The following is a 15,283-nucleotide window of genomic DNA, read 5'->3' as shown; positions in this document are numbered from 1 at the left end:
AGAGAGAGGCTCTCTATCTTTGGTATCCTCCCTGCTAGCACCGTAGCGCCGACACGGGGAGAGGCATAAAGGGTACAAGGGTAGGGACACCTAGCCTACCTTCCAAGACCTAGCCTAGGCTTGGTCGGTTAAGCCAGGGAGGGAAGCAACTCTTCCAAGCTCTTAGTGATATGAAAACCATCGTGCATAAATCAAGAATCTATCTGGTTCGTATTAAACAATAACTCATGCATGTCTCACACCGGGAGAGAGAGAGAGAGGACTCTCTCCTCTTCCGTGATAAATGCGATAGGCTACTAGTAGCCTAACAATTTCACATATATAATATGATAAAATTACGTAGAGATAGGCACGAACACGCACTTGAGAAATGGGGGGGGGGGGGGGGGGGCAGAGGCTAAAATATAAACTAATCAACCTTTCTTAAACCCCAGAGGATGTCATGAGCACGTTAGGCCTTACTCCAAACCAATCCTTACTCGGTCGGTTAATAATTAAACACGTAATATAAAAATACGTCACTGATGACTGTAATGTATATAATAATTGACATAATTTAAATTTAGAAGGGAAATAATGTGTAACAGAACCACACGTGTTCTGATGATGCTCACAAAATGGCGGATAAGCCAACGGCGCCATTAATACATTTTCTGAGGGGCCGAAGGGAAAATTGGGATGCACCGTAACTGTACGAGTTACGAAAACACAAATTGGAGTACTCAACTTAGATGAAGGAGGAAGTTCCACAGACAACATCGCTAAGTCAAATGAATACCACGGGAGCTGTAACTAAACGTGTGCACATACACAAAAGCTAATTACAGGAATGAAGATGGCAGCCGTGTAGTAGAAGTAGTAGCGAGTGCGAGCGGAAGGTAAGAGGAGTAACCGTTGTAACGGCTCTCACCGTGGGAGGGATTTTGAAAGGAATCCTCTAATTGGCAAGAAGACCTGTTGGTAGTGACTTCCACTCGCCCTAGTGCTATACCAACGCCCTTGGGGTGATCGAGCTGAAGGTAGCAACTTCAGCATACCATGTTAGCTTTTTCTCTGGTATATTTAGGATCTATTTATACTTAGAAAAGTGAGCTACAGGAACTTTTCACCAGCAGACACAGGTCAAACCCAGAAATATACAAAAGAGCAGGGAACCTGAAAATAATTTTTCTGGGCTCAGTTCGTGTCGCTGCGTGAAATAATTCTTTAGTTCATTATTTCTAAGGTAAATGAGCTAACAATACCAGAGAAAAAACAATCAAAGAAGATGTCAGTATTACTGACTCGCTCACAAAATCAAAAAAAAGAAGGGTGTCGGTATGGTAACTGGGGCGAGTGAGACCACTACCACGAACTTCTTGCCATTTCGAATTCTCCTATATCAAAACTCCCAAACAACAAGAGAGCCGATCCACAGGTCGAGGGCTGGGGCAACTACTTAACCCCACAATACACCCCACGCCACGCGAGATCGCTGCGCCTCTGGTGGCCATCCTTTCAGCTAGCGGACTAGGAGCCACACATGTTTTCTTTCGCTCTGTGTTTTTTTGGATTTATCCTTTCCCTACGTCGTGATGGAACGTGCAGCTATTGCAGCAGCTAAGTTAAGTGCCCTGAAAAGGTTTGGGTTTAGTTTTGTTCCATCCAGGTGCTTGTATTTGCCGTTTTTTAGGTATAAATACGGGTTCCCAGTCTGGCGCAGGGCGGCATTGTCCCACCTCGTGTTAGGTTAGGTTCTCGGTCTTCCATACCTGGAACCTTTCCTTTTAATTTATTCACGTGTTACTCTAGTCCTATTATTTATTTATGCCATGTTACTTTTTACGTTTCGTTTATGGGGAATTAGCCTACCCCTGGTGTTGTTTCATGCATGCATGTCTCTCTACCTAGCGTAGGCATCTGAGTGTTTCTATGTCCAGACCCTAGACCATTGCTCTCCTTACCGGCTTAAGCTAGCTCTGAGTGATAGACTTTCTTCCGAGTCAGTCGTGCACTCCTGGACTTCCTTTCTCTTTCACTCATTGTTTTTTTCCCCTACTTCATTTTATTGCCGTTTTTATTTTATCAATGTATAGTTATGTTCTGGTTAGCCTAGGGCGTCTAGCCTTGTAGCCTGGGTCTCTGATGGTTCTATGGTCCACGTTAGTTACAGTTTTGTTGCACCATCCTGGCCAGTTTAGTTGCATTAGACCCTTGGCTTTCCGACCTAGTCGGTTGTGTTGTGTTATCGTACCCTTGGTCCATTCTCGATCGCGGTATGGCTAGACGCTCGCCCCAGTCGCTTTCCCCCCCTCCTCCTCCTCCGCATATAGAGTAGGAGGGAGGGATGATCTGTCCTTGCTCGCTCCATCCGGGCCCGGCTCCCTCTCTCCCTACGCGGAGGGAGTAGGGGAGCCTGGACAGACTTTTAGGCTGGGAGTGACCTTGTTTTCCCTCGTGCTCTGTGGTGCCTCGGTGTGGCGGGGGTTGGGGGTTGGCCTCCCCCCTCTCCAGTTGCGCCAGCGTCCCGCAGAGTACGCGGGAACTGATTTCTTCCTCCTCGTTTCCCCCCCCCTGTGACGGCGGGCCTCTGCCTCGTCTACCCGGTGTCCCATCGGTTACGGGAGGGGGTGGGTGGTAGACTCCGCCAACCAACGGAGTGGATTTGATTTCAGTTGGTCCTTAGCTTTCCATCGTTCCATCGTCTCCGGCGTTTGCCCCTTTGGGCACTCTTCCGGTAGCGTTGGACAGCGCCGCGCTTCGGAGTCGTTCTCCGATTTTATTCTAGTTAGTTTAAGTATTTTACCTTAAGCTTGGGTCCCTCCCCCCTGCCATATGTTGGAAAATTTCTTTTATAGTTTAATATGTCATATAACTATATTTATTTACCTCTGGTTTGTGAAATTTCCTCCTCCGGCTTACACCGGAGTTATTGTATCACCTATTTATCCCATAAGGTTCTCAGGGGAGGGGTTATGCCCGATTTTCATTAATCTCCGGCATGCGGCGGAGTACTAGAGTAGCCCTGTGAGTGTAATCTTGATACTCATGTATCTTTCCACTTACAGGCTACCAACTGCCAGCATCCCGGCTGTAACGCCGTGTTGCAGGACCCCTGCAGGCACGAGGTCTGCAGGACTAATGCTCCCTGCTCCACCAGCCATGCGGATCTGCAGGTCTGGTTTCATGAAGCTTGTTCCATCTGTTACGAGCTTGTGAGTCAGTTGTTTTTGGATGGGGTAAGTACTTTGGTCATCAGCACGTTCATGCAATATGAGTTCTGATATATGATTAAGCTAAGTTCTTAGTCTAGTAGTACCTTTATGCAATAGAAGTTCTGATATATTGCTAAACTTAAGCTTATTTTAGTCTAATGGTTAAGGTTCACCTTTAGCCTTAAGTTTTAATAATTGCCCTCTCCTTCAGGCTGCAGCAGTCAGGGAGACCGCTCTCGCAACCCTGAGAGCTTGGGTCGGCGAATTCGGGAAGAACGCCGCTAAAGGACAGCCCTACATCTTGGAAAAAAGGCTGGCTGTCCTGTTGTTTCCCGGAGGCAAGTCGACGGGGTACGTCGACCCTACTGAGGAGCAGCCTTGACGATCGCGACAATCCAACGACAGGTGGAGCAATGCCTAAAGGAAGGACCAGGCCAGGATATCGCGGCGGAAGTCGCCACCTTAGATATTAATGTAGAGCCTATGGTAGGTGTGGATGATTTATTGGTTGAGGTAGGTATGTTGGACGCTCAAGGGCTTCCCTTGGGCGCTCCTGGATCTTCATCTCCTGTCCCTCCTTCTTCTTCCTTCCAGGGCTTTTTACCGTGGGGGCGGAGCTCCCGTATAGTGCACCGACGCCTCTGTGGTCCCCAAGGTGAAGGGCCACAGGGCGAAAAAAACAAAAAAACCTAAAGAAGATGTCATCGTCTAAAAAGACTTCTTCGTCGTCTTCAGCTCATAAGTCTCCAGCTTCTTACCCCGGAGCAGAGAAAGTGAAAGCGTCTTCTTCTTCGGCTTCACTTCCAAAAGGGTCGAGGAGCAAGTCCTCCAAGGAGAGATCCCGCACTCCGGCGGAGTCAGCGGTCTCTCCATCTCCTAAGGTAGTCCCCTCGGGGACGTCGTCAGGTTCTGCGCCTGCGAGTGGCTTTGATCCTGCTGCATTTTCCGCCGGGATGATGCAGCAGGTAGGAGATTTAGTAGGTTCTTTGAGAACTAGTATGGAGCAGATGTTCACCAAGTTGTCGGACAGGATGTCCACTCAAGAGAACCTCCTGGCTGGCTTTAATCAAGCTCCGCAAGCTGCTACTCCAGCAGCTAGTGCCAGTCTCTTCAACTCCCTCCATATGAGTCCCTCCCGCCATTCTCCATGAGTAACCCTTGGAGAGTAGCGTCTTCGCCCCTTTCCAAGATGGTCTTATCTCCATCCCAAGTGCGGAACTCGAAGGATTGAAGACTTCGAGTTCTACCCTGAAAATCTACAGCCTCCTTTCATTGGCTACGCCAGGCTGACGGAGTCAGCATTGAATAGGGAGGACAAGATCCCGAAGGAGACAGTTCTCTATAGTAGGGATCAGGCACAGAGGGAATGGCTCTGCTGTTTGGAAGAATGGGACTGCATTAATACCAGGCTTCAAGTCTTTAAAAGCCCGTTCACAATCTTCACTACGGAAGAGGAAGCGCCACTTCCCTTCCTGACGAAGATTGCTAGTGTCACCATTCAAGCAGGCTTGAAAGGGGACCCTTTGCCGCAGTTGAGGGAGGCAGATCCCACATCTCCCCTTCTCCCTTCGTTTGGCGATATGTGGGAGGACTTGCCAGCCACCTTCACAGTGGGAAAGTTTAAACCGGATTGCGCTATGGACCAGTTCGGCGAGAAACTTCCAAGGCTTCCAGACAACCTCATCCAAAGGGTGTTCGAGGCAAGGTCCAGGCTGGCAAGGACTCTGAACACAATGGTAATGACGGAAGTAGCGGCCCTCTCCTATGCATCTGAACCGCTCTTCAAGCTATTGACTAAATCACAGACTTATACAGTCCAATCAGACTTGTATGAGTTTGTGGTTGCAAGAGTCAATTGCAGGAAACATGTCCTTCAGGAAGCAACTATTCGGCATGAGCCAAATAAGTTGCTTTCCTCCAACATCTGGGGGCGGACCTCTTCCCGGAGTCAGCGGTTAAAGAGTCCAGAACGAAGCTACGAGACTCAACCAGAGTCTCAAAGATCGTTGGGGCCTCTCTGCTAAGAGGAAGCAGGACTCGTCTGCTTCAAGCAAGAAGCTGAAAAAGTCAAAGAGGTTTCAACCCTACCAAAAGAAACCTCAACACCTTGTTCAGACAGTTTCAGCTGTCCCAGTCACCCAACCAGGACAAGCTGCCGCAACGAAGGGCCAGACTCAACCTATCCTCCTGATCTCACCTCAGGCTCAACCATCCACCTCTTACGCTGTCTTCCCGGTGTTCAATCAAGTGCACGAAGGCCAGGCTTTTCAGCACTTCAACCGGTTTGCCAGGGGAATTAGGGCCAGAGGAACGTTTCGTCAGAGAGGATAGGCAGAGTCATCATAGAGGAAAACACTTCCGTGGAGGCCGTGGAGCTCACCCCGCACAGCAACAGTGAGATCCCCAAGGTAGGAGGGAGGCTGTTCCTCTTCCGGCACCGGTGGGGGTTCAGCAAATGGGCACAAAGTATTGTGTCAAAAAGGTCTGGGTTGGAGCTGGATCAAAGGCCCCCCTCCACCCAGACCATTCCTTCAACTTCCATCGAAGGAATTGACAGATTATGCGGAGGAACTCCTTCAGAAAGGAGCAATATCGAGAGTCAAGCATTTAAAATTTCAAGGTCGCTTGTTCAGCGTGCCAAAGAAAGGCTCATTAAAAAGAAGAGTAATCTTAGACTTGTCCCAGTTAAACTTATCCATTCGCTGCGACAAGTTCAAAATGCTGACCGTTTCGCAGGTACAGACCTTACTTCCCCGTGGGGCCGTCACCACCTCTATCGATCTTACAGACGCATACTATCATATCCCAATAGCGAGACACTTTCGCCCTTGACCACCTAGGCTTCAAGCTAGGGACCAGGCATTCTCATTCAAAGTGATGCCTTCGGGCTGAATGTAGCTCCCAGGGTATTCCCACGAAATTAAGCGGTGAAGTAGTCGTTCAACAACTGAGGTCGCAAGGGATAATGGTAGTAGCATACCTCGACGATTGGTTGATCTGGGCGCCAACCGTCGAGGAATGCCGCAAAGCCACAAAGAAAGTAATTCAGTTCCTGGAATATCTGGGGTTCCAGATAAACAAGGGAAAATCAAGACTCACTCCGGAGTCCCGATTTCAATGGCTAGGCATCCAATGGGATTATCCTCTCACAATCTGTCAATTCCAAATAGCCAAGAGGAAAGAAATAAGGATGTCAGTAAAGCAATTTCTAAAGTACAATTATGCTTCAAGGAGAAACCAGGAAGGATCCTAGGTTCTCTTCAGTTTGCTTCAGTGACAAAACATCTTGATGAAAAGCCAAACTGAAAGACATAAACCGGATCTGGCGCTCAAGGGCAAATGTCCAGATCTCGGGACAAGTTGTCAGTAATCCCCGCAAATCCTTCGGAACCGTCTGCGTCCTTGGACACAGATGAAGAATCTGTCCATGTCGGTACCTCTTCATATCCTCCTCCGGGAATAACTATCCACACAGACGCTTCATTAAGCGGTTGGGGAGGGTATTCTCAGTTCAAGAAGGTTCAGGGAACTTGGTCACCACAGTTCCGCCAGCTTCACATAAACGTATTGGAAGCCATGGCAGTGTTCCTGACCCTAAAGAGGCTCCTTCCACCAAAGAACTCTCATGTAAAATTGGTTCTGGACAGCGCAGTAGTAGTTCACTGCATCAACAGGGGAGGTTCCAAATCAAGACATCTGAACCATGTCATGATAGCCATCTTTTTTCCCTGGCGGACAAGTACAAATGGCATCTCTCCTCCACCCACCTGGCAGGAGTAAGGAATGTGATAGCAGACGCTCTATCCCAAGGTCAGTTCCCTTGGAGTCAGAATGGTCCTCTGGACAACAGTTCGTTTCAATGATACGCCGGAGGGTGTCCCAGGTCTCCAAGTACGATCTCTTCGCTTCTCAAGCGAACCACAAGCTTCCATGCTATGTGGCTCCCAACCTGGACCCTCTCTGGCATATGCCACAGACGCTCTGTCCATAGACTGGAACCAGTGGAAGAAGATTTACATCTTTCCTCCAGTGAATCTTCTTCTGAAAGCTCTGAACAAACTCAGGACTTTCAAGGGACAAGTGGCCCTAGTAGCACCGGACTGCCGAAGAGCAACTGGTATCCTCTGCTTCTGGAATTGGGTCTTCGCCCCCAACGGATTCCCAATCCCAGACTCTCTCAATCAGTACAAATGAAGACTGTGTTCGCTTCCTCAGGAATTCTCAAAGCCCTAACTTTATGGACTTCATGAAGTTTGCGGCTAAAAAAGATGCAGGTATAGATCCCCAGCGATCCTTTTCCTGGAATCAGATAAAAGGGATTCACTCTGAGGCAGTATGACGCTGCAGTTAAGAAGTTGGCATCTTTCCTGAAGGAATCAAACATCAAAACCATTACTATCAATTCAGCTATATCCTTTTTTAGGTCTTTGTTTGAAAAAGGGTTAGCAGCTAGCACTATTACTATGAATAAGTCAGCCTTGAAGAAGATCTTTCAACTGGGTTTTAACATAGACTTAACAGATTCCTATTTTTCATCTATTCCCAAGGCTTGTGCTAGACTTAGACCTTCTGTAAGGCCTACTTTCTTGTCATGGTTTTTGAATGATGTCCTCAAATTGGCTTCAGACACTGACAACTCTACTTGTTCTTTTATAATGCTCTTAAGAAAGACGTTGTTTTTGCTAAGCCTGGCTTCAGGAGCTAGAATTTCAGAACTGTCGGCTCTGTCCAGAGTACGGGACATATAGAATTTCTCCCCTCAGGAGAAGTTCTACACTCCCCGGATCGCAGTTATTTAGCTAAAAATGAGGATCCTTTATTGAGGTGGGAACCTTGGAAAGTCATCCCTCTTCCTCAAGACCCTTCTCTTGTCCAGTAATGACCTTACGAGCCTTTCTGTCTAGGACATCCTCCTCCTCTTCGGGTCCCCTCTTTAGGAGAGAAAAGGGTGACACTTTATCAATTAAAGGCATAAGGCAACAGATCCTCTACTTTATTTGTTAAACAAGCAAACCCTGAATCTTTCCCTAAAGCACATGATATCTGGGCAGTAGCCACCTCAATTAACTATTTCCAACACATGAACTTTGAGGATTTGAAAAAGTATACTGGATGGAAATCGCAGACAGTTTTTAAGCGACACTATTCAAACTCCCTAGAATCTTTAAAAATTTCCAGCAGTGGCAGCGGGAAACATAGTTTCTCCTGACACTGCCCAGTAGTTGTAGTTGAAGATCAGATCTCCTTTCTACTGCCTCATTTAACATTTCGTCCATCCTACCGTTGTGCTCTACACTTCGCCTTTAGCCTTAGCTACTTATCATGATGGCTTAGTGGTGTGTCCCTTATTTTTTTTTACTAGGGTCACCAACAATTTTTGTATATATAAACTTATCGAGTGTGGTCCCCTTATTTTTATGCTAGGGTTCTACACTCTCATCTTACAATGGTTTGATACTTGGTAATTTTTCAATATTTGTGTATATGAAACTTATCGAGTGTGTTCCCCTTATTTATTGCTAGGGTTCCACATACTCTCATCTAGTAATGTTTTTGATACTTTGTAATATTTTATATTTTATTAATTCCTTATATGTTTGTGAGTAAGTAATTACTGTGGTTTAACTCACATTTAGACATTAAGTTGACATGATTAGTTGTAAGTTTTGTATATATTTTCACATAAGTCCCCTTTTGGTGTTATTATTTTATGTGCATACCTTATTCTCTAAATTATAGTATTGTAGATTTAATTTTTAGTTTTATTGAGACCTTCTTTTATTTCTTCAATCTGTGCTATTTCTCTGGTACTATTTCACGCAGCGACACGAACTGAGCCCAGAAAAAGGATTTTGACGTAGGAAAAATCTATTTCTGGGCGATGGGTTCGTGCGCCCAGTGGAAATCCCACCACTGCCCTGCCCTGCCGCCCAAGATTGCCTGCTAACTTCAGGATGGCCACCAGAGGCGCGGCGATCGGCGTGGCGTGGGGTGTAGTGGTAGTAGTTGCCGCCTCGACTGTGGATCGGCTCTCTCGTTTGGGAGTTTTGATATAGGAGAATTCGAAATGGCAAGAAGTTCGTGGTAGTGGTCTCACTCGCCCAGTTACCATACCGACACCCTTCTTTTAGTTATGGGTGAGCGAGTCAGTTATACTGACAACTTCTTTGATTTGTTTTTTCTCTGGTATTTGTTAGCTCATTTACCTTAGAAATAATGAACTACAGGATTATTTCACTGGGCAACACGAACCCATCGCCAGAAATAGAGTTTTCCTACGACAAAAATCCTTTAATTATCAGATACTTTTTATTCCAGATTATCACTACAGCCATTTCATGACATCATAACTCAGATAACTCCAGTGACTGCCAGAGTAGACAGGTACCAAAATCCTTAATATGAATGACAAAAAATATTTACATATACCGTTTACTGCTTGACAATCAACAATCAAAACTTAAACTCATGTTAATGGAGAGTTTAAATAAATGGTACTCTTCGTTTAACGACAGGGTTCAGTTCCAGTGACCCAACATCACCAAATGAATTCTTTGTTAAGCGTGTAATTCTCTTTATTTTGACTAATAGCATTAATTTTCAGTCATATATCATTACACAAACTAGTTTCCAACATAGCCTACTACTTGGCTAAGTTCCGACAACGCTTTTTATCATTTTATTACTCATATTAGTTTCATCATTTTATATCTTCATAGTGTATAATTTTCTTTAAATAGTGTACTTCATTTAACACATTTAGCCTACATTTCTGATTTAGTAATAGTAAGTCAATACAGTATGTACTATACTTTTCTAAGAATCTACACATTATTATCCGTGACTTCCATATCCTAAATCTAGTATTTCTTAATTATCGCTATTAGTTTTCTTTGTCATTTATTTCTATTGTAGAGGATAGTGAGATGAATAAAATAATGAATGAATTTCGGCAAAGTGCATTTGAATGTCGCTGTCAAAACGTAAACATAGCACACCACCACCTATTGAGGAAAGTGAACACTAAACTATTCACTAATGGGATAAACATTTTCTAGCATAGATAAAGATTTACACTTGCACTTCTTACCTTTAGTATCATCTGATCTCATGGGTGACATATATGTAAATACAGTCATGTAAAAGAAATTATCAAACTGTGCCACATGTCTTTCAAGCACACTAAGAGTAAGGAATTCGTGCATGCCAAATGTCTCATGTTTTTTATTAAAAGGTTCGACTTGGTAGTCTTCTTAAATGGAATATTCAAATAAATATATTTATTTTGAAGTTAATTTAAAAAACATTTGACTTCACACATTTTCTTTTCATTACTAAGAATTATTTTTATAAAAGCAAAGGAGACATGGCATAATTTTTGCTGTCTGAGGTAGTAAACAATACGTGGCGCCACACTGTTGGTCATGCAATGAACTAATGGCGGCTGATTCAAGCCGAACCAGGGGTTTCCAGACCATAGAATGCCAGTTTTAAGAGGTTCAACTGTATAACTTTTCTTTACAAAGTATATTAAACCCATTTATTTATGTTTTAGCCATAGACTTGAAGGTTTTCAAAACCTAGGCAAGGCTAGATTATTGGCACTGATTAGCGTTTCTCTTTGGCCACCATTCAGCAATATTTTTATTTTCCTATTATGGTTTTTTCTCTTTTCATGTTGCCATCATAATTCAGAGTTGTCATCATAAAACAAGTACATTGTTAAATGAGGAGTACAGTGGTACTTCGTTTGTCGAACGTTTCACATGTCTAACTTTCCGTTTTTCGATCAAAATTTTCGAGAAAATTTTGTATCATTTGTCGACAAATGCTCATACTTCAAATTGACTGGTTATCTAGTTCATACTTGTATTCGATGGTACTGGGTATTACAAGTTAAACTGTATTAAATTTATTTTTTCATTTACAATATATAGTTAATAACAATATTCAACAAAATAAATAAAAGTATAAAGCATTTAATATAAAATTTAGCTTTCAATATAACATTTAGCATAAAAGATGCATAAAATCGTATGTAACCAAGGTGATGTCACGCCCAGCTAACTTGAGACTGAACGAGGGAACGTTGATATGTTGAGAAGAAGAGAGAGTTACTGTATGTAAGTAAACGCAATGACAATTTATATAAAAAGGAAATTTCCCAATAAATTTTACGTAATGATAAAATATGAAAACCATCAACTGCAATACAGAAAAAAAAAAAAAAAAAAAAAAACTCTTAATTGAGACAGTGTTCGATGAGCCCAGTGAGACTGTCTAGTTGAACAATATTAACAAAACAGTAAATGAAAGAACAAAGCTTTTCACAATAAAATTTAGCACAAATGATTAACAAAATTATTCGTCACTGCAGTAGAGTGAGGGAGCATTTATATTTTTGAGGAATAATGAATGAACTATTTTAGGTTATTGTGCATCGTGGTATTGTTGCGGAGAGAAGAGAGTAAAATCTTTACTATAATATGTTCGTAAAAGCAGTACCAATTCACATAAAAATAAAACGTTATTTCACAATAAATTTAACATAATGGTAAAATATGAAAACAATCAAATACAATACAAAAAAAAAGTCTTAATTGAGGCAGTGTTCGGTGCGTTGAGTGTGACGGTCTAGTTGAACAATATTAACAAAACAGTAAATGAAAAAACAGAGCTTTCCACATTAAAATTTAGCACAAATGATTAACAAAATCATTCATCATTGTGGTGATACACAGCTAACTTGAGGTAGAGGGAGGGAATGTTTATATTTTTTAGGAGTAATGAATGAATGATTTCAAGTTATCGTGTGTCGTGATATTGTTGAGGACAGAGCTGTAATACGCCTCTGGTTGAGGAAGAGAGAATGGGTTGGCTGGAACAAATTATCCTGATTCCCTTTTATTTCTTATGGGGATACTTGTTTCATATTTTGAACAAATCGTACTTCGAACAGCCTTCTGGAACGGATTAAGTTTGAAGTAGGAGGTACTACTGTACCTGTAGTAAGATAAGTTTACTGCTAAAGTGTTTCAAGTTACAGAAAATTATCCCCCTCTCTCCTTACAGTAGCTTACTAGACAAAAGCATTGACACCAACTTACCTTAATTCTCCCTGTAATGGCAATTTGGAAACTGGGACCAATTTCCAACAGTGTATTCCAATTGGCACTACCAGCTGATCGTTTCTCAAAGAAAATCAATTGTGGAATGGCATCTTCAAAACTATACATACCACCATCTGCCTAAAAGACAATGAAATACAAAATTATTGTCACCATTTATATACCACTGTTTCACAAGTAACAGGTCAAACACAGCAATTCAAATTACCTTCAATAACAGTTCAATGAAAAATCATTGGATTCAACATATTTTCAAGCATAAAAATTTTAAAATGCTACTCCTTTCCCAAATTTAATTCCATTCATAGTAAAATAACAGTTTAAGATAAAATAAAATTTATTTCTGGGCTCAGCTCGTGTCGGCCTATGAAAGTATCCTTAATATCATTCTTTCTAGGTAAAATTAGCCTAAAATTACCAGAGAAAAACAAAATTAAGAAAATGTCAGTAAAACTGACTCGCTCACTCTTAAAAAGAAGTGTCGGTATGATATAGGGCGGAGTGTGGAACACTACCACGAGACAAACACCAATTAGAACTTCCCTATCAGAATCCCTCCAAGAGAGAGCTGATACCAACTGGGCGATGCAGCCTCTACTACTACTACTAGAGGACGCCACGGACAGCAGCGCCCCTAGCGGTCATCCTTAATTTTTAGCACCAGCGACAAGTCGCCATTTTCTTGTGCTCGTGTTTTCTTGGATTTATTCGTACTATCTACGATGGAACGCTCAGCAATTGCCACGGCTAAGTTAAGTAACTCATAAGTAACATTTTACCGTATTTTTATCTTCCGGGTACCAGTATTTTCCTCTTAATAGGTCATATACGGTTCCCCGGTTGTCTCGTGGCGGCCATGCCGCCTCGTAAGAATTCCCGGTCCTCCATACTGGGACTTCTTATACTTATGGGCTTACTTTATCACATTCATTGTTTTTACATCGAGTTTTAGCTAGTTCAGCCCTCCTACCATTCTCTTAGCTTGGTGGTTTATTTGGGCTATTATTATTATTTCCGGCCCAGCATCCCGGCTCTTGCTCTACATCGGCTATCGCTGGCTCCGAGTAGGCTCCTGTTTCTTGGAACAGTCTGCCTCCTCCTGGGCTTCTTTCTCTTTTACTAAAAGTGTCTCTTCCACCTTTCGATGTATTTTTATTATTATTTAGGGTGTTAGGCTAGCCTAGGTGCTTGTTCCATGTATTGGTACAGCTTGGTTCACGTGGCCCTACCACGGTTGTGTTGCTCGCGGCCTAGGCCACTTGCGGTCACGTGTTCCATAGCACCTTACCCTGCCCCTTCCCTCCCTCTCTGATATAGGGAGGAGCTGGGGGACCCCTTCGTTGTTATGACAACCTCATCGCCTTCTCTCACACTCTCGGAGGTGACCAGGGGGTTCCCCCAACGGGGGGTATAGGGCGACCACTATGAGGTACCGGGTCTCCATGCGGGTAGTTGGTGAGGCGGGGAGGAGTAGGCCATCCCTCCCCCCTTTTCTCGCTCCCGCCGTGTTTCGCCGGGACCTTCCTCCCCCCCTCCCCAGTTGCTCAGCCACCTCACGATACGTAAGGAGCCTTCCGTCGCAGCCGGGGCACCTTTGGTTATAGGTTATTGGCTCCGCTAGCGGGCAGGGTGGGCACTACGAGTGGTCGGTTGCTTGCCTACTATATCCTTATATCTCTCCCCCGCTATCGGAAGGGAGCTTACCCTTACCTACGCACTCTTCTAGTAGACGGGCGGAGAGAAGTTGTTTTATTTTTGTTATTTTAAGGATATACCCTAATTATAAGATATTTTACAATGAATTGTGTGTTATTATATTATTTTTCAACCATCCCCGCCATTTTCCGTCGTGGTTTCCATTACCACCACTCCTAGTTGGTTGATTCTTGTGCTTCCGCCATTGGCGGAGCCATAGCCTATCTTCCAACCTGGTTACCACACGTATTTTGGCGGGGCTCTGGTTTTATCTAACTTTATCGCTCCGGCACCAGCGGAGCATATGTTAGGCTGTAAGTGTTTACTTGGTACTCATGTACTTTTTCACTTACAGGCTACCAACTGCCAGGTCCCGGCCTGTAACGCCACGCTCTACGACCCCTGTGGACATGACGAGTGCAGGTCTCACGCCCCGTGTGCCACGTCGTTCAACGAGACGATTGTCACTGGCACGCCCGAAGCCTGCGCTATATGCTACGACCTGGTCGGTCAGCTGGGAGATGGGGTAAGTCCATTAAAGGCTTACTTATGATTTTACTAACAACTTCTAGTCGTAAGTTTGTTAACCCCGTTCCACAATTGGCAGCTAATCTCACCTTTCTTTCAGGCTAGCGGTGTGAGGGAAGTTGCCCTCGCCACCCTGAAAGCGTGGGTGGGCGGCTTTGGAAAAAACGCCGCCAAGGGCCAGCCCTACATTTTGGATAGGAAGCTGGCCATCCAGATCTTCCCAGCGGGCAAGTCGACGGGTTACGTCGACCCCTTGTCCGCTGCCCCACTGATAGCCTCCATCCAGCAAGACCTCCAGCAATCGTTTGGGGTCGTAGCCTCACAGGAGTCGGTTCCGGACGTCGCTGCCTTGGACCTGAACCTTGAGCCAATGGCGGTAGTTAGCGAGGATTTGTTGGTTGAGGTAGGTTTGTCGGGCGCTCAAGGTCTTTCCTTGGGCGCTCCTGGATCTTCTCCTGTCCCCTCTTCTTCCGCTTCTTTCCAAGGCTTTGTGGGATCCGAGATCCCTATTCGCCCTCCCGCTCTCTCTGTACCTCCTAAGGAGAAGGGAAAGAGAGAACCGAAGACCTTGTCTAAGTCGACTTCTAGGAAGTCGTCTTCGTCTTCTTCGGTTAGGAAGTCGTCGACTTCCTATGCCGATGCGGTGAAGGCAAAGCCGGGCTCTTCCCAGTCGAAGAGTTCCAGAAGCAAGGCTTCGAAGGAGAAGGCTCGCGCTACCACCGAGTCACTGCCTTCTCC

At 44.3% G+C, this 15,283-nt stretch overlaps 1 protein-coding gene across 1 annotated transcript in view; it reads right to left on the bottom strand.

The window, feature by feature from the left end:
• Positions 1-15,283, bottom strand: part of LOC135216612 (X-ray repair cross-complementing protein 5-like) — a 243,632-nt gene that overhangs the window by 138,522 nt on the left and 89,827 nt on the right. Inside the window, 1 exon segment of the mRNA XM_064251992.1 lies at positions 12,302-12,442. Within this exon segment, the coding sequence (XP_064108062.1) occupies positions 12,302-12,442 (141 nt within the window).

This window comes from Macrobrachium nipponense, chromosome 6 (genome assembly GCF_015104395.2).
Source record: "Macrobrachium nipponense isolate FS-2020 chromosome 6, ASM1510439v2, whole genome shotgun sequence".
Taxonomy (NCBI): Eukaryota; Metazoa; Arthropoda; class Malacostraca; order Decapoda; family Palaemonidae; genus Macrobrachium; species Macrobrachium nipponense.
This window is presented reverse-complemented; position numbering and strand designations above follow the sequence as displayed.